This window comes from Cardiocondyla obscurior, linkage group LG15 (assembly GCF_019399895.1).
Source record: "Cardiocondyla obscurior isolate alpha-2009 linkage group LG15, Cobs3.1, whole genome shotgun sequence".
NCBI lineage: Eukaryota > Metazoa > Arthropoda > Insecta > Hymenoptera > Formicidae > Cardiocondyla > Cardiocondyla obscurior.
This window is the reverse complement of record NC_091878.1, coordinates 2941997-2961035: the sequence shown is the minus strand read 5'-3', so window position 1 is coordinate 2961035 and position 19039 is coordinate 2941997. Positions and strand designations below refer to the sequence as shown.

At 35.5% G+C, this 19039-nt stretch overlaps 4 protein-coding genes across 8 annotated transcripts; 3 read left to right on the top strand and 1 right to left on the bottom strand.

The window, feature by feature from the left end:
* The first annotated feature begins 117 nt into the window (after positions 1-117).
* Positions 118-6907, top strand: Upf1 (Upf1 RNA helicase). Its single transcript, XM_070666437.1, has 5 exons — positions 118-866; positions 1544-1821; positions 1916-2071; positions 2192-2785; positions 2862-6907. The coding sequence occupies exons 1-5, from the start codon at positions 678-680 to the stop codon at positions 5005-5007; spliced, it is 3363 nt and encodes a 1120-aa protein (XP_070522538.1). The 5' UTR covers positions 118-677; the 3' UTR covers positions 5008-6907.
* A 614-nt stretch (positions 6908-7521) lies between these two features.
* LOC139108299 (poly(A) RNA polymerase gld-2 homolog A) lies at positions 7522-14642 on the top strand. 5 transcript variants are annotated; one of them, XM_070666442.1, is made up of 13 exons: positions 7527-7875; positions 8158-8216; positions 8775-8934; positions 9294-9880; positions 10136-10512; positions 10629-10816; positions 10921-11201; positions 11339-11507; positions 11585-11728; positions 11823-11951; positions 12037-12226; positions 12302-12417; positions 12495-14642. In XM_070666442.1, the coding sequence occupies exons 4-13, from the start codon at positions 9692-9694 to the stop codon at positions 12683-12685; spliced, it is 1974 nt and encodes a 657-aa protein (XP_070522543.1). In that variant the 5' UTR covers positions 7527-7875; positions 8158-8216; positions 8775-8934; positions 9294-9691; the 3' UTR covers positions 12686-14642. The 5 variants fall into 5 exon arrangements, with proteins under 5 accessions (XP_070522546.1, XP_070522543.1, XP_070522545.1 ...); XM_070666445.1 differs by lacking the exon at positions 8158-8216 and having other exon boundaries at positions 7522-7875; positions 10154-10512; XM_070666444.1 differs by lacking the exon at positions 8158-8216 and having other exon boundaries at positions 7527-7861.
* A 376-nt stretch (positions 14643-15018) lies between these two features.
* Positions 15019-16989, top strand: Rpl13a (ribosomal protein L13A). The gene is made up of 6 exons (XM_070666625.1): positions 15019-15158; positions 15608-15738; positions 15969-16078; positions 16297-16442; positions 16659-16781; positions 16866-16989. The coding sequence occupies exons 1-6, from the start codon at positions 15138-15140 to the stop codon at positions 16947-16949; spliced, it is 615 nt and encodes a 204-aa protein (XP_070522726.1). The 5' UTR covers positions 15019-15137; the 3' UTR covers positions 16950-16989.
* Positions 16990-17054: 65 nt separating this feature from the next.
* On the bottom strand, positions 17055-18887 carry Polr2m (RNA polymerase II subunit M). Its single transcript, XM_070666624.1, has 5 exons — positions 18581-18887; positions 18274-18431; positions 17951-18212; positions 17521-17883; positions 17055-17405 (listed from the first exon to the last, which is right to left on the bottom strand). The coding sequence occupies exons 2-5, from the start codon at positions 18414-18416 to the stop codon at positions 17181-17183; spliced, it is 993 nt and encodes a 330-aa protein (XP_070522725.1). The 5' UTR covers positions 18417-18431; positions 18581-18887; the 3' UTR covers positions 17055-17180.
* Positions 18888-19039: the final 152 nt, after the last annotated feature.

Genomic DNA, 19039 nt, shown 5'->3' with positions numbered 1-19039 from the left:
ATTTTACATTGCAGAGACGATCACTGCCATCTGTGCAACAACGGCGTGACCACGTCGTTCAGTAATTTTACCGACCCCCCGTCGCCATTGGTCATCGTAGGTCCGCGCGTGTTCCCAGTGTTCCCACCTTAGCCATATAAGAGATCGGCCCTAAGGGCCGCTTCCGTTCACTCGCTCTTGTTCCGTATACGTACCAGTTGCCTGATCAGCTGATGACGTAACACACGACGAACGTTCACGCGTGCGGGACGAAAATTGTGGCGTCTGTTGCGCTTTGGTGTCGGTCTGTCGGCAGTGTTTGCGTCGGAACCGCAGTGTGGCCGCTTGCGGCAACGTAGGCGAGAGCGGGCGAGCCTGGCATTGAAGGCTCGCTTCCCTCTCGTGCTCGTGTCTCCTCGCGCGCGCGTGCAGCCCTCGTTTTCGTGACGCGTCGCACGCGACATTGCGTTACCTCGGTCCAAGCTGCGTCGTCGAGCACGGGGAAAGTGCACATACGTGCACACGTTGCAAGCACGCGAGAGAGCGCGATTCGCTAATTCTGTCCTCCGCTGAGCGAGAGGTGCGCGAGGAGCGACAGGAAGAGAGAAAGAGAAAGGGCCCGAGAGGAAGACGGAGACAGAGGCCGAAAAAGAGCGAGATAGGAAAGAGCCAGCCAACGGAGCGGATCGTGCACCAGGATGAGTGTCGACGCGTACGGGCCCAGCAGCCAAACCCTCACGTTCCTCGACACCGAGGAGACCGATCTGATCGGCGCGGACACCCAGGGCAGCGAGTTCGACTTCACCGACTTCACCTTACCGTCGCCAAGCCAGACCCAGGCCTCTCAGCACGACGCGACTCAGACGCAGTCCAGTCAGCCCATTCAGGTCGGTTTTGTCCAGCGCGCGAACCCGCGCTTCCGCCCATTTTCCCCGGCGCCGTCGTTTTTGTCTCCTCGGCCACGCGGCCTAACCTCCAAGTCGTGCGCGACTTGGCCATCTTCATTAACTCCGTTTCTTATTGGCCGCTACCCGATTTTCTGGATGTCATTCCTTTTTCTTTCGTCTCTCTCTTTCCCGCTTGGCGGGTTCCGATTAAAATTTCCTGTAGGTGCGTGACCTTGATTGTCCGCTGGAGGAGCAAGGAACGGCGACTCCCCCGTCTCCCTCGCGCCAGCTACGACGAGGTTAGGTGCGGTTGCTCCAGTGTTCCGCGAAGTTACGCAAACCGCTTCCGTGATTTTAAATAAAGCGAGGAAACCGAATGGACGTAATCAACACTGGAGGCGATGCAAGATAACAGAAACAAGATAATGCATTAACCCTGATAAACTAATTTGTTGAGTCTTAAAATAAATCTATGATAAAAGAAGCATCTTGTGGTGATAAAAAGAAAGATCTTAGAATATATCTTTCATAGAGAAGTAGGCCTTTCTCTAATTTTATTATATTTTTTTTTTTTTTTTTATTGGCTTCTACTTGTAAATGGTAAAGATTTTGTTATAATTTTGATATTCTGATTATTGTAAGATTTTTTTTCTAACTTTTTTATAACATTTTTTTAGGTCAATGGTACAAATGGCAGTTCGTCGCTGGATTTAAAGATTTCTGGAGCAGCTCAGAGTCTTGCTGAGTTGCAGTTTGAAGAAGAGGAGGAAGAAGCATATTATAACCGAGATTTGCCTGAACATGCATGTAAATACTGTGGCATCCATGAAGCATCTTGCGTCGTTATGTGCAATGTCTGTCGAAAATGGTTCTGTAATGGACGCGGAAATACATCTGGATCGCATATTATTAATCATCTTGTTCGTGCTAAACACAAGGAAGTTACATTACACAGGTAATTTACTGTTTATCGATATAAATTGTAATAAAAGCTTTAAGAATTTTTTTTGCATGTTAATTGTACATAAAAATGCATTTACTTATTGCAGAGATGGCCCGCTCGGAGAAACGATTTTGGAATGTTATTCCTGCGCCACGAGAAACGTTTTTGTACTGGGTTTTATTCCCGCTAAAGCTGATTCCGTAGTTGTATTGCTCTGCCGCCAACCATGTGCGGCACAAAGTTCTTTAAAGGATATGAATTGGTAAAAACGACTGTTTCTTATTTATATATTTCATATACAAAAAGAACAATATATTTTTGGAGTACAATGATTGCATACATGTATTATGCAAATATATTTTATACTTTTAAATGTATACAGGGATCAAGAACAATGGAAACCTTTAATCGAGGATCGGAGCTTTTTGTCTTGGTTGGTGAAATTTCCATCTGAACAAGAACAGCTAAGAGCTAGACAGATTTCTGCGCAACAAATTAATAAATTGGAGGAATTATGGCGAGACAATGTTGATGCTACTTTCCAAGATTTGGAAAAACCTGGAGTAGATGAGGAACCGCAGCAGGTTTTATTACGTTACGAAGATGGATATCAATATCAAAATATTTTTGGCCCGCTTGTGAAATTGGAAGCCGATTATGATAAACGTTTGAAAGAATCTCAAACTCAAGAGAATATTGAAGTACGATGGGACGTTGGATTGAACAAAAAGACTATTGCTTACTTTATGTTAGCCAAAACTGACGGCGATATGAAATTGATGCACGGAGATGAATTAAGACTTCGCTATTTGGGAGAACTTCACAAGCCTTGGTCTGGAATTGGACACGTGATAAAAATTCCCGATAATTATGGAGAGGAAGTCGGGATTGAATTGAAAAACAATTCTGGAGCGCCGACAGAATGCATTAGCAATTTTGTCGTTGATTTTATTTGGAAAAGTACAAGTTTTGATCGGTAAGCTATAATTTAATTTGTTGATATTGCCTTTTATATGATTGTAATATTAACAAATAATTTTATTTTATTACAGAATGCAATCTGCGTTACGCAAATTTGCCGTAGATGACACATCTGTATCGGCTTACATATATCACAGATTATTGGGACACGAAGTAGAAGAAGTTTTATTCCGTTGTCATCTCCCTAAACATTTTAGCGCACCAAATTTACCTGACTTAAACAGATCACAAGTATACGCGGTGAAACACGCGATACAACGACCATTATCTTTGATTCAAGGACCACCCGGAACGGGTAAAACTGTAACGAGTGCTACTATAGTTTATCAATTAGTGAAACAAAACGGTGGTCCTGTTCTTGTATGCGCTCCTTCGAATACTGCTGTCGATCAATTGACTGAAAAGATACATAAATCAAATTTGAAAGTCGTACGGTTGTGTGCCAAATCACGAGAAGCCATCGATTCGCCAGTAAGTTTCCTTGCGTTGCATAATCAAATAAAGAATATGGAGACAAACACCGAATTGCAAAAATTGCAACAGTTAAAAGACGAGACAGGTGAATTGTCAAGTGTTGACGAAAAGCGCTATAGATTGTTGAAAAAAGCTGCGGAAAAAGAACTTTTAGAAGCGGCCGATGTAATTTGTTGTACCTGCGTCGGCGCTGGTGATCCAAGATTGCACAGATTGAAGTTCCATTCAATACTTATCGACGAGAGCATGCAAGCTACCGAACCAGAGTGCATGGTGCCAGTTGTTTTAGGAGCGAAGCAACTGATTCTAGTTGGAGATCATTGTCAATTAGGCCCGGTAGTTATGTGCAAGAAAGCTGCTAGAGCCGGTTTATCTCAATCTCTATTTGAAAGACTGGTGGTTTTGGGAATTAGACCGTTCCGTTTGGAAGTACAATATCGTATGCATCCCGATCTGTCGCGATTTCCATCTAATTTCTTTTATGAAGGATCCCTGCAGAATGGAGTTTGTGCAGATGAGAGAAAATTATTGAAAATTGACTTTCCCTGGCCAGCACCAGATAAACCAATGTTCTTTTATGTCACGCAAGGTCAAGAGGAGATAGCAGGAAGTGGGACATCTTACTTGAATCGTACAGAAGCGTCTAATGTGGAAAAAATAACGACACGATTTTTACGTTGCGGCGTGAAACCAGAGCAAATTGGAGTAATAACTCCGTACGAAGGTCAACGGGCCTATCTTGTGCAGTATATGCAGTATCAAGGTTCCCTGCACTCGAAATTATATCAAGAAATTGAAGTAGCAAGTGTGGACGCTTTTCAAGGACGAGAAAAGGATATTATAATAATGTCTTGTGTGAGATCTAATGAACATCAAGGCATTGGATTTTTAAACGATCCTAGAAGATTGAACGTGGCGTTGACTCGCGCAAAATACGGTATCATTATCGTAGGAAATCCCAAGGTACTTTCAAAGCAGCCGCTTTGGAACCACCTGCTCAGCTTTTACAAGGAGCAGAAGGTGTTAGTCGAAGGACCATTGAACAATCTGAAAGAGTCTATGATTCAATTTGCTAAGCCAAAGAAACTCGTGAATGCGGCTAACCCGGGCTCGCACTTCATGTCTACGTCGATGTACGATGCGCGCGAAGCTCTGATCCCCGGATCGGTGTACGACCGTTCTGGCGCACAGGTGAACGGCACACAGAATCACAATCCGTACTATCAAAGAAACGTGCCGCTCGACATTTTTAGCCGTACTCATGATACCATAAGCTACATCAGTCCGGAACGGGCACAAGCGGCGATGAACAATATGCCCGTGCCCGTTGGTATGTTCATGAACATGGCGCACGTGCCGCCGCGTTTCTACAATCAACACCAGCAAGCGTTGCAGGCACGTCAGAATCAGAGAAACCGCCGCGGTGCCACCACCTCGGCGAGAAATAAATCGGGCTCGCGTATGGGCAAGCTAAGTCAGACCGAGCAAAACACACAGCCGTACAGTCAGCCAGGTCTGCCGTTAACACAGGGCACGACCCAGGGCATGTCTCAGCCGGGTTTCAGTCTTTCGCAGCCTGGTCTCAGTCAGGCGGAACTTTCTCAGGACTCGTTCGCAGTTGGCGAATTTCAATCGCAGATGGACGGCCTTTTGTCTCAGGATTCGACCTATCAGGGCGACCGAAGTGGTTTTTATCAATCGGGCCAGTCGCAAGCCGGAGCACAGTTCTCGCAGCCCTACTGAGCCGAGACCTACCTACGGCTGAGCAACGTAATTGCCATGCCATGAAGGCTCGTTCGACCAATTCTTCTTCGACCAACAACTACAAATCACTAACTGCGCAAAACGGTACGACGGCTCGACGATCGAGCACGATATTATGCAGCTCATGTCGTCGACGTGAGGTAAAAGGAAGTGAAAGGAGAACGAAGGTTCCATAAGCTAATTCGCCGTTGGTAGATTCCACCGTGGACGCGGAAACACGAGGCTTATGATTATATCTACTGATTATAACAAGTGCAACGAGGACAAAGAAAGACATCGTGCAGGCTGGAAGACGACGAACGACTTTTGTCGATCACCGTGACACGCGCTTTTTGTCGACTGCTTTATTGTGAGAATCGAAATGACGTTGCTGAAATAAAAGGAAAAAGGAATAAAAAAGTCATCTACAGGAAGGAATACGACGACAATATTAAAAGTATCGTCTCGCGATTCGAACGAATTTGACAAGTGCGCCAGCAGCATCGTGTCACGCTCACGCTTAATTCCGACGAGAAGAACATCTGAAAGATCTTTTTAGCAATTTATAGAAGAACAAATCGCAATAGCACTACAAGGCCGCATTGTTCTTTCCACTTCGTCACGGATACGACACTCGGACCGAATGGAAAAAGCACGAAGAAAATTTAAACCAACACTGTATTTAAATTTCCTTGTACCCACCGTTATCTCGAGCTGAGAACAAAGTACGCACGTATCTGTTCCTCAAACGCGTGGGCGCACGTCACACAAATTAAGAGTCGACATCGATCTCTCCGGCGAAGTTTTTTTTGCCGATGGCAGTCGCCAATGTTGCATCATCGTCAAACAGTATGAAGCCGACGGTTTCAACATCATCACGGAGACGGAGCATCCTTTCTCAAAGGACCGGCGCCTACGCCGGTCGTGAGAAATTCATCGGTGGTTTTAATCATGTTGATTAATTTTTTCTTTTCTTTCTTTATTTTATATCTATCGCTTATTTTACCGCAGGGGTCAACGGAGCATACGATTGGAAGGATTGCTTTCTTTCGGTAGATCCTTAGCGGATGGGCTAGCGGTCGAATGTGACTGAGAAAACAGTATAGAAGCACAGCTTATCAAAATATATTCGTTCTTTCTTTCGTGTATCGTGTTTATACGTCGTTCGTTAACCTTTTCGCGACGGCAAAAGTGGTAAACGAGGTAAAACGTTACTTCGCGCTTAAAGAATACCACATTTCTGACGTTTACAAATTTTAATGTAATAGTTTTATCACGTCGGATTACGTTAACATGTACGTAACAGGAAATATAATCGACGAGTAAGGAATTACTGAAGTTTGTTACTGAGCTGGACGAGCCGTCGGGTTATCTCTTTGAAAAAGAAAGAAAAGAAAAAAAAAAAAAGACGGCGAGTTATGACGGTGGCATCTCGTAACGAAAGGGTTAACGCAAGAACGATAATTAATTGACTTTAGGGAAAGATTTTGATTTGCGCTTTTCAAACGTGGCTCGTGCCATACTGCAAATTTCCTACGTGACTATATTATTGTGTGTTTCAGACACGATCATTATCCGTGACGGTGCAGGTGAATTGTCGCCGTTCGAAACGTCTCACTTGCAGTATAGATCGTTCTATACGGTTCTTTTTATTCGAATTGCCTTTTTGTTGCTTCCGAATCCCTGCTTCTAATTTTATAGTCTGGCTACTGGCGGTAACATAAATTTATTATGCAATAATTAATTATTTACTAAGTAATAATGTAACTTACATTATGCAATACTAAATTGTTTTAATTGTTTTGTCCGACCAACAGCGCACCGCTAATATTATAGTAGATTATAATACTGAAATTTATTGTGAAATCTTATGGAAAAATAAATTTGGTTTGAAAGCAAACGCATCTTATTGCTCTGTAAAAAAAAAAAAAAAAAAAATGCGTCTTGATGATCAATTTTATTATATTCAACGTCGCTAAATGTTTAATTAAAAAAAATATTAATTTAAAACTTTAATTTGTTACATATTACTTTAATAAATTTAATTTTTTCTTTTTTTTATTATAGTAAAAGAATAAAATGGGCTACAGGCAAAACTTTTCCTGCCCTAAAGGAGTATGTACATATGTTCACCGAAGAGCAGATTTTGGCATTTTCTGCGGCGATAACGGCTAGCGTACATACGTAATTCTAAGCGGCAAAGGCAGAGAATGAGAGAACGGGAAGAAATAAGTCTTCGGCAAACCGGCCGGCGCGGTATATACGTGCGGTACATGTGAAACTCGACGCGCACGATGCTGTAATAGTTACGTTTGCCAGCTGCCGTCGCCATATCTACCTGTATCTGCCTTTCAGCATACATACGCTGCTTCTTGGTGTTATCATCTTGCTGTTAGTGCCGTCTCGCGGTTGAGTTATCAAGCAGCCTCGTTACGAGGCCCTCGTATTTGCGTCACGGATCGCCACGATTCGCGATTGGCCTTCAGTGAAACCAATGGAAGCGATCAGTATGAATTCGGCCAATGCCGCTCGCGGATCGCTACGATCAGAATTATTTGGATCCGTACGTGTCGCGAAAGTGGCTCAGTTATCACGCGAAACGAGAGATCGCGTCTCACCGTCCGTGAATTTGAAAATTTCAACGTTCATCGAGATCGGTTGTCGTTGCCGGCGACTTGGCGTTTTCGGCCACGGGACACGGTCGCGTGGGACTCGAAATCGCTCATTGTCGACGAGACGTTTGCCTGGCCGGGTCCTACCGTCATCAGTTTCCAAGTTCAGAGTTCGCCGACAAACGATCCTGTGACTGCGTCTCAATCTGCGCGTCGGACAATCGGCGGAACAGAAGTAGAAGGTGGATTTCTTTCCGTAAGTTTTTTTTTTCCTTCTCCCCCCTTCGTCATTTTTTTCTTTGTCGAGGGCTTATTAGGATGAGGACCACAGTCCGGTATTATTTCCTGCTTTACGTATTCTCTTCGCGTATTTCGAGCAGCCTTATTTCTCGTCCCTTCGTTTCTCGTCTTTCCTCTCCCCTTATCTAGGTTCTCTTTTTCTTCCCTCTGCCCTCCTCTGCCCTTGCTGTATTGTTGCAATCCCGTGTTCTCCGCATGTACACGCCGACACACTCGTGCTATTTATCTATTTCAACAGGTAATTTTCGGTGGAATGTTGTGGAAGGTTCTTGATACAGAACTTGAACGCGCGACTGTGTGAGTATTTCTGACATTTCATCTGCCGCTGTCCCATAAGCATAAACATACCCCCCGTTGAAATCGATGCTGATTACGGTGTCACCAAAGTAAATACTCGCCGTAAGAATTAGTCTCTCTAATCTCGCACGTGTCACGCGTTTCGACGTGCAAAAGCTGAATTTGCTTGGGTCAATTGCCTGTATCGTTTCAAGTAAGGTCTTTTAAAAGTTATTTACAAAGCTGCAGAAACATGTACGTGGTAAAGATGAAATTTAGTTATTAACTCTTACATTTGACCACATGTGGTCCTTTGTCTTTTTTCTAATGCGAAATATATGTCTCTACATGTTTTACATTTAAGTTTTGACTGTGATATTCTATAACAATTCCTGATATTTTATATTAATAATGGTTATTATTAAAAATAAATAAAATAATATTAATTACATGTAACTAAAAAAGTCAACTTAATTCTAATTTTTTTTTTTAAGTAATTTTGTTGCAATTTACTTTTAGATAATTGAAAATGTAAGTTTTTAATAAAATGACTTGCATTACTGTGTTTTTTTTTTTCAGGAGATTGTAGAAAACGAACAAACTAGCTTGTATATGGTCTAAAACTAAAAAAGAAAGATAAAAAAACAAGAAAAATTAATACAATAAATGTACATTAAATGATGAAAAATTTGGAAACTGAAGTTCAGCAGCAACATATTTTGCACAGACAAAATTATAAGTACATATGTATATAATATAACAATATAATTTGGTTCTGAGATTAGAAGGTCTAATAGTAATTATTAAAAATTTTACAGATTACTTTTTTTTTTGTCTTGTATAAATTTATGAACAATATTTGCTGTAATAAAATGTTTTGTGTTATGTCTAATTATATTTTACATTGTACATATTTGTTTTTACAGCTCTTAATATTTTACATGCACGCACACAAACACATACATATTTATAAATTCCATGACAAGAGATAGACAGTAATTTGTAGTATCTTACTATTTAAGAATTTCTAATTTCATTATCACAGTCTCATCTGCTTGCATTACTGCTGCTTTGGTTACATGTGTTGTTAACTTTTAGATTTACATAGTGCAATTTCAACAAAAGTACAACAAAATAACTTGCAAAAGTATGATATAAAAAGATAGAGAAAAAGAGAGAGAGAAAGATAGACAGAGAGATAAGTATATAAATTAAACGAAAAACAAGAAAAAAATATTTAAAAAATAAAAAAACTAAAGAACAATTTAAAAAGTAGAAAAGCTTGAAGCTTTTTTTAGGTGCACATGTAGATATGTGTACATTTATTTGGTGAAATACTAATTATTGCAAGATATATTTAATAAAAAAAGACAATCATTGTGTGCCTTATTGATTGTTATAAACATTTATGAATGGCATAAAATGGAGTATTAAGAATTTAATAAACATCTACTTAAAGAAAAAGAGATTTACTATCTTGTATACCTGCTTGGACTATGTATCATACTCTATTTCAATCGCAAATGATAGTACAAATAATGGGAGGACGCCAAGCAGCGAATGGACAATGCCCACCAACACAAAATCATTCTTTGCATATTAACGGTGTAAATGCATTACATCAATCTGATATTTCACATTATGGTCCGAATATTTCTGGACATAGTAGACATCGTGCAATACAGGTACATGTCTTATAAATTTTTTAGATTTAATTTATTTTATATTTAAATCATACTTAACGTATATCGAGAAAGGCCTTTATTGTAGCGTATAATTAATTAATGAAATTAATTAAATTATATGTAATAATTATATTCTCCTGATTTTCTTTCTCTCGATTAATATACTTTTTACTGTTAATAAGATTTTTTTTATTTGCACTGACACTTATTGTACTTATAAATTTCTCTATTTTTGGAATATAATCAATATTCTAGCATACAGAATCTTCACAGGATTTATTACAATTAATAAAAGTCGATGTGCCAATACGACGTATAGAATACATGCACCCGAACAATAATTCTTCTATGAATTGGGAAAGACGGATAAATACATCCAGCAACTCGTCGATTACACCATTTTCAAATTATAACTATAAATCGTCAAATACAAGCTCAACAAAAAAACCGAATTGGAATAATAAGAATAACAGACAGAACTCGTACAGGAATTTTTCAAAATATGAAACATACAATGACAATGGATTTAATTCTCGTTCATTAACACCAAACAAACATTACATTGATAATAGCTTGACAGAATCGTCAGATGAGAGGGATTCTACGAGTTCAGTCAGAGGACAGTGGCTAAAGTAATTATATAGTTTTTGATTGATTTCTCTTTACTTTTTAAACATATTATAAATATATATCATTAATTACAAAATATATATATTACGTAAAAATTACTGATTAATTACATTTTTAGCAAAAAGCATCATAAAGCACATTCAGAAAATAGAGGATATAATAACAGTAATAGAACTAATAGTTTAATTTCGAACACATCAACGCATCAATTTTATTCAACGCAACGATCCAATGGTAATTACAATAATCATTCTATTCCCAGACCACATATACAAAATTATCAAAATAAGAGAAGATATATGTCAGGTAAATATTTTCTATCTAATATGTTGTTAATACACAAAATATTAAAATTATAAAATGCAATAATAGGTTTTTATTTAATTAAAAATATTAAAACTTATTTTTAGATAAGAATGAAAATGGATCATTACAAAGATTTTCACGAAATCGTAAATGTTTAGAAGTATCAAATTACGGTATGTTTCCCGGATCTATTACGGCTCCTGATAGATTTCTCGCTAGATCTCATTTAATACAAGTAACTTCTACGCCAAATAATCTTGTTACTGGATCGTCATGGGATGACTTGTCCAAACAAGTTTGGGATAAATTTATTACTCATCAGCAAACTGAGATTACCTATAAAAAAAAAATTATGCTGTGGAAGCATCTCAACGCACTTATGAGAGTAAGGAAAAAGAAAGAAAAAGACGTGATAAAAGCAAAATAAAATTTTGTCAAAATTATTAAAAAACATTTTAAACCAAAATTTCTTAATATTATATAATATTATGTATGTATATGTAAGAAAAAAAATACTTTTAGATTTTATACCCAAACTGCCATGTATTTTTGGTTGGTTCAACAATGAATGGATTTGCTTCAAATGATAGCGATGTCGACGTGTGCCTTTTAGTGAAACCTTCTGAACTGGACGCAAGAAGTACGGCTTTAGAACATTTAATGGAAATACTACAATATCTTAGAGAGACAAGTGCGTAAAATTATAAATATAAATGTTGCTTACACTATTTTAATGATAAATAATTTTAACTTATCTTCTGTGTTTAGATTTTGTTGAACAACTCGAAATTATTCATGCAAAAGTACCCATTATAACATTTTTTGATGCAACACGAAAATTTAAAGTTGATTTGAATTGCAATAATTCTGTAGGTATTAAAAACACACGTCTGTTATATTGTTATTCAAAACGTAAGTTTGATAAATAAATTCTGTATTAATATGTATTGAAAGTATATAACATACATGTAAAATATTTTAAATATTATTTAAACAATTTTTATAGTTGACTGGAGAGTAAAACCGTTAGCACTTGTCGTTAAACTTTGGGCTCAATGGCATGATATTAATAGTCCAAAACGCAGGACATTATCTAGTTACTCTTTAGTCCTTATGGTTATACACTTCTTACAATGTATGTACAATTTTTTTACAGTTTTTCTCATTTATGTTTCAATTATTTTATAACATTAGAATATAAATACTATTTATTTTTGTAGGTGGGACTAATCCTCCTGTTTTACCTTGTTTGCATTCAATATTTGCTAATAAGTTTAAACCAGACGTGGACATTTATGCTATTGATATTCACGAAGAATTAAAAATTCCATCGGCTAATCGTTTACCTGAAAATCGTCAATCTCTCGGAGAATTATTATTTGAATTTTTCAAATATTATGTTGAATTTGAGTAAGTAATTTTGAAAACAAAGAATATCGAATATTTGAATAATATTGCCATTTAATTGTTATATTATTAAATTAGTTTTAGCCAATATGCAATATCTGTACGTTTAGCAAGTAAAATACCAAAAGAAGAATGTCGTATGGTACAGTCGTCAAAAAATGATCCTTATCAATGGAAATATCTGTGTATTGAAGGTAATTGAATATTTTTTTTATATAAAATTAACTAAAAATTTTTCATGATATTTATTCATTTTGTTGCAATATTATAGAGCCATTTGACTTGACTAACACAGCTAGATCAGTGTACGATCCGGATATGTTCTCTAAAATTATATATATATTAAAGATTACGTATTCGAGACTGAAAGAAAAATATAGTTTAAGTAATGTGTTTGACGAAATACGTTTGATGATGCTCGGTGGTAATTGGGTTACGCTGATAAATGATGACGAAGAATGATTAGATCGTCTTACATGACATTGTGTTCAGTGCCTTGTGGTGTTAGACCTTATTCTTAAACAATTAATATTGGCAAGGTACAAATATGTCCTCCGTTTAATATCCTTTTAGGAGGGTTCTGTAACTGCAAATGTGCAATCGGAATGTTGCATATATAGTTAATGCATATATAATTTATTCTTAACGATATATGGTAATATTCTGAAAAAAATGTTATTTGGATTTATAAAATAATGGATAATGTACTGTGCAACATTCTGTATATTGAAGAAATCACATTGAATAATGTTGATGCAACAATTATCTAATAATTACTATGTTGTAATCGTGTAACTAAAAATTTTTTTACAGATAAGTAGTCACACGGTTACAATATAATTTTAAAATGATGATTATGACATCAAAATTATACAATACAATTTCTTCAAAGAGTGTTGCATAGTATATTATTCATTATTTTGTATTTAAGTTTTTTATTTAATTTTAATTGATATATAATGTATGGTGTCTTGTGTACGATCATAATTGTCGTTAGCAAGATCTTATATCGTGTGGTATTACGAACAATCACTCAAAACTTGGTAAAAAAAAAAAAAAACTCGCTTCTGTAAAAATAGTTATCAGATAAAAAAAAATGCTATTAACATACTATCAATTTAAAATATTTTAAATTATAAATTGGTATTAAAATAACATTATATGATACTATATATAAAAATTAAAAAAGAAGGAAGTAGTATACTCATTTTCCAGTTGCTATTTCTAAACAAAAAAAAAATAAAAAAATAACCAAGGAAAAAACATATAACCAATATAGAATAATGAAAAACGTATAAACTTTTTGTATTCATTTTTGCAAAATATTAAAAACAAAAAACGTAAAAACTTAATAAAAATAAAAAAAATGTTACATATCTAAAAAAAAAAAAAATTACATTTATATTATTGTTCAGAGATAAAGTCAATGGACTGATATAGTAGTATGCAAGATTGTTTCTTTTAGGATTATAATATTTATTCAATTGTATTAATTGGTATGAAATTAAAAAAAAAATTTTTCTTGCCTGTAAGATAATTTTTATAACTTAATCTTGCAGCGGAATATAAATCGATAATATATACATATACAAAATTTAGAGTATACTATCAATTCTATTAAACATTTATATAAAAATTGATTCGATATATATAATAAATAATGTGGGGAATTTTTATTATTATTGCAAACAAGTAACATTTAATTGAACTATTTATAATTTTCCATTAAAATATATTATTAACAATTTTTTCTACAACAATCTTTAAAAGAAACAGTCAAGCTTGACTTATACTTTTCTTTGATCGCCGAAGGGACATATACTATTTCCTTTCTTTTATTAATACATGTTTCTACTTATTAGTTTTTGTTAAAAAAAATATGGAGCACATGCAATGGCAGCAGATAAGTTCTTAAAAATAATATGCAAGAAATAAGATCTTGCCTTCAATATAATGGATAAATTATTATCGTCATTATTTTATCTTCAAGTCAACAGGGAAATGAAATATAAATAACAAGCGAGATCTGTTAATTTGTAATGAGAATATGAGCTGCGAAGTAGATGTACATGTATTTTGCATCACGTCTACGTGATTTGCAATATTGCTTTGGCCGATGAGAAACTTGATATATCTTAAGTTTCATGTGACATTCAACCTTTTTAAATATGTAACTAATTGTATCAGATATTTCTTTAAATACTTAATTTGATTTTTCGATGTATCATAAAAGTAAAAATATTATAGTAGCAAGGCCAATTTCGTAGGTATCGAATTTATACAATCTGGAAAAATTTGCAACAATATAATTCTGTCAAAATTGAAACATAACATTAAAAAAAAATCTGTCTTTCTAGTTTATAAACTGAAACACTCGTAATTCCAATTTTCTTGTTAAATAAATATAATGTCACATGCATAGCGTATACTTATTTATTTTATCTTCAAATCTTCTAATTGTTCACTTTAAAAACTGATTGTGTTCCGTTAGAGTAATGTACTTTTGAGCTAATAACTCTTTTATTTTTAAATTTGCTTATAAAATTTTTTCAATTTTATTTAACTTCTTATTTTATTAAAAAAATGTTTGATTTATCGTTTAGTTTTACCTAGTCTACATGTATTTTGCTTTATTTTATTTTGCTGTATTTTATTTTATTTTAATATGACTTGTCGTTTATAGTTATACCAGTAAAAACTTCGGATATTTGATTATACAATGGCATACTACTGTTCGTCGAAAACGACGGTGGCGGGCTCGTAGCGTATTTTCTAGGGTAAGGCATTCTTCAACGATCACGCCATTGGAAGCGATTTTCAACGTTGGCTATTCTGCTTTCGCTATAGTTGTCTTCCGGTAGAGAGGCTTGCGTTCTTTTCCGTTTGCCAGCCTCCTTTCCGGTAAAGTGGCAAGATGACGGGCTTCAGCGAGAAGGTTCGTATATCGAAGATTTGGTATTTAACGCAGTTGTAGTTATTCTTGCGTGGTGCGTATACGTAATTGCGATTATTCCATATGAAGAGTAATGCGCGAGTTCTTTAGTAGTCGTCGAAGAGTCGATGTTACCGAAAAAAAGAAACCTTGTTATCGCACGTCGCGCACGTGTCTCTTCGCAACGACCGTATTTTTTCACGCGAAAGTGAAATCGTACGGTGCACATCGAACGCCACAGATTTTAGACTAATTCTTCAATTTTTCGTTACATTTTCTGTTATATTTGCATTTTAAAGTTTATCGCATATGTTAATTTTGCACGATATTGGTTATATACCTATAGGAAAATAGAATTGGCTTGTGCGTGTATTGTAGAATTTACTTGTGCGTGTATTGTAGAATAGCCTAATTTTTATTTTTATATATTAATGAGATTGTTATTATTTCAGCCAATATTAATAGATGGCCGTGGTCATTTACTTGGCCGATTGGCTGCTATTGTTGCCAAAACCATCCTGCAAGGCAACAAGGTTATTGTCGTACGCAGCGAACAACTAAACATTAGCGGCAATTTTTTCAGGTTTGTCAAGTCGTCATTGTTTAGCAATATTTTATTTTAAACGCTTGATATGCATGGATTTAAGCAAAATGTTGTAATAAATAATTGTGAAATTTATTTATACATTTTATTGTTTAAAAGAATATGAGATGCAGGAATGATTCATTATTTAATATTATTTTGTTACTAATTACGAAACATTGAACAAAATTATGAAATTTTTATGCAATCTTACATTTTTTATTTTCTAGGAATAAGTTGAAGTTTATGTCTTTTCTGCGTAAAAGATGTAATGTAAATCCTGCACGTGGTCCATTCCACTTCCGGGCACCAAGTAAAATCTTTTGGAAAACAGTTCGTGGTATGTATAATTAAGAGACGCGGTAACGTTTCGCGTAATTTTTTTTTTTTTTTTTAATTGCATTAAGTATTAAAGTATTACACATGATTAGCAAACATACTTACCTACATTATTTGATAATGTAATGAAAATAATTATTTTTTATGACGTTAAAAAAATTGTATATGTTTTGCAATATAATAAGTGCAAAATAAAATAATGAAAAAACTCATTTACAGGCATGATCCCGCACAAGACGCAAAGAGGAAAGGATGCTCTTAGGCGATTAAAGGTTTACGAAGGTTGTCCACCACCATACGATCGCCGAAAGCGTGTTGTTGTACCTGGTTCTATGAGAGTAATGTGTCTTAAACCAGGCAGAAAGGTGAGATGTATTCGTATATATTTAAATTTACTTCCATTTTGTTTTACGTGTGAATTCGTATTTAACGAAAAAACAATGATGGTATGGTAATTTGCGTCTGAAATTAGTTCATTTGACTTTAGATGAAATTTTGAACTGAGTTATGGAATAATATTCAAAATAATCACGATTATTGAATCAATATGGATACCAATTATAATTTTTCCAATTTTTCAGTATTGTCACGTCGGTAGATTGTCTCATGAAGTCGGATGGAAGTACAAGGCTGTGGTTCGCACGTTGGAGAATAAGAGACGTGTCAGAGCCATTCTCGAAGTTCAAAAGAGGAATAAACTTAAGGTAATTAAAACATTTAAGCTTTGATCATATTAAGACATTATCGTATTTTTCAAGTTTTTTTTTAATTAATTTATTTTTTTGCAGAAACTTACTAAACAAGCGGGTGAAGCAGCTTCTAAAGAAACTGCACCGTATACAGCGATCATCAATAATTTTGGATACAATTAAGACATGTTACGGAAACAATAAAATCTCTCAAATATCTTAATTCAAAGGGTATTCTTTTACCTATAAATTTAAAAATTAAATTAATTGTTTTAAGAGTAATATAATAAAAATAATTTTATTACAGTAAAAATAAATTAATATTTTTTTATTTAAATATTTTTTACACATATATATTTTATATATATGTGTTAAATATATTTTACACATATATACAATATAAAACAGACTTTGTTAGCTTTCTATAGAATCTACTGTAAATACAACTGTTCCACTTCTATCATTATCTTCTTCATCATGCACTTCGTGTTCCTCTTCATCGTCAGAAGAAGAAGATGAAGAATGTAAGCTATTTATATACTGCGAACGATAATTATTAACATTTTGTGGTGTAGAATTAATACCGTGTAATCCTGGTTGAAAAGTTAAACGTTCAAGTGCATGCTTTGCTTGAATTTCCTGTTAAACATAAAAATATTTTAAATTAAAAATTTATTTCGAATACCCTGTATAATAATAATTTAGTCGAAAATATTTTTCCGAAAAAAATTAAGAGATCGGAAATATTCAGTACCTGTAATTTTTCAGTTTGTTCCTTCTGTAATTTTAAAGATTCATTTAAATCCAAAACTTTGGCTGCTCCGTGAATTATAAGAGGTGGTGTAGCTGCTGTAATTTCCCAATTTTTATGTAACTTTCTCTGTTTCTCCTTTATTGGGTCATGCACATTACTTTTTGTCGTTTTATATGGCATAAATGACTGCTTTTTATTTGTTTCTTGTGCCTTATCTACTTTACTGACGATATATTTCACGTGCTCCACATTTAAAGGATCTGTTTTAAAGGTTTCAATTTCTGCTATGTCTTCTGGCTTGATAAGGCTTTCTTCATGTACTAAGCGTATAATTTTTTTCTTGTGAACACCAGTCCCTGTAGGCTGTTAAATCATATGTATATTACATCAATTAGAGCTACTAATAACATTTAATGCAAAATCTATCAACCTGTGCTAATATTTTCAATGGATCTTCCTCATCGTCACTGTCTAGCTCGACGGTTTTTATCGTATCTTCATCGTTATTCTCATTATATTTTCCTGTCCACTCTAATTTGCTTATAGCCGCTTTTCCTTCTGAAGCAATGTTAAGCCGCGATAGCACACTAGCCATCTCTTTCACTTCTTTTTTATATTCAAGTTCCTTCAATATTTTATCATGAAAGCTTACAATTTTTTTCCCTTTGTCTGGAAGCCTTGAAATAAATTTCCTAAAAAAAAAAATGCGATTGTTTAAAATAAAGCTAAGATGTAACGGTTGATTCTACTTACTTATTGGCAAGAAGTTTTTTCTGCCTTTCTAAAAGCTCCTCCAACTCAAATATTTCTTTCTTCCCCAAGTCATCAATGTAGCCTTGACTTTCCTTTTTCGATGGCACCACGTCGCCAGGGATTTTTTTGCTTATCGGGAACATATCTTTATTTTATTTCTAAAACAAAAAATATAACTTTAGAAAGTGAACAAAACGAGAGAATATAAAATGTATTACAGGAAAATGCCTCTTTGATAATCATGTGCACATGCTAGTTTATTGTAATAACATCATCACGAAAAGGCATAATCCGCCCAACAGTTTACCTTCAATGCATCTCAAAAGAAGTGAATTACGTTATTTTACTCGAATGACAAACGAGGATCTGGAGCTGACTCGCGCATGGTGAACACAAATCGGAGGAATAAAAAATAAAAAAAGTGAGGAGCGATCGCACGATGATCGAGGTGCGTGAGCCGCACCGTCGATTGCACTTTCCGGAGTTTAATTTTGTTCGTCCCGTCTCCTCTCGTTTATAATCAACGGAATGAAACGTCAAGTCGGTAAGTCAAGTCCACTGATATAAACGAGCGGGTTATTGCGCGTCAGTGTACAGTTGATCACGCACTTGGAGTGCGAGAGGTGCAAGCGTGGTCGCAGGGTAGAGAGCCCAACTCGGAATCGCGGCTTTCACGCGTACAGATGCAGAGGCTCGTCCGTGTGAAGCCAGTGCTTCGGCTGCCGTGAAGCGCTGGCTTTACACGGACGAGCCTCCGCATCTGTAC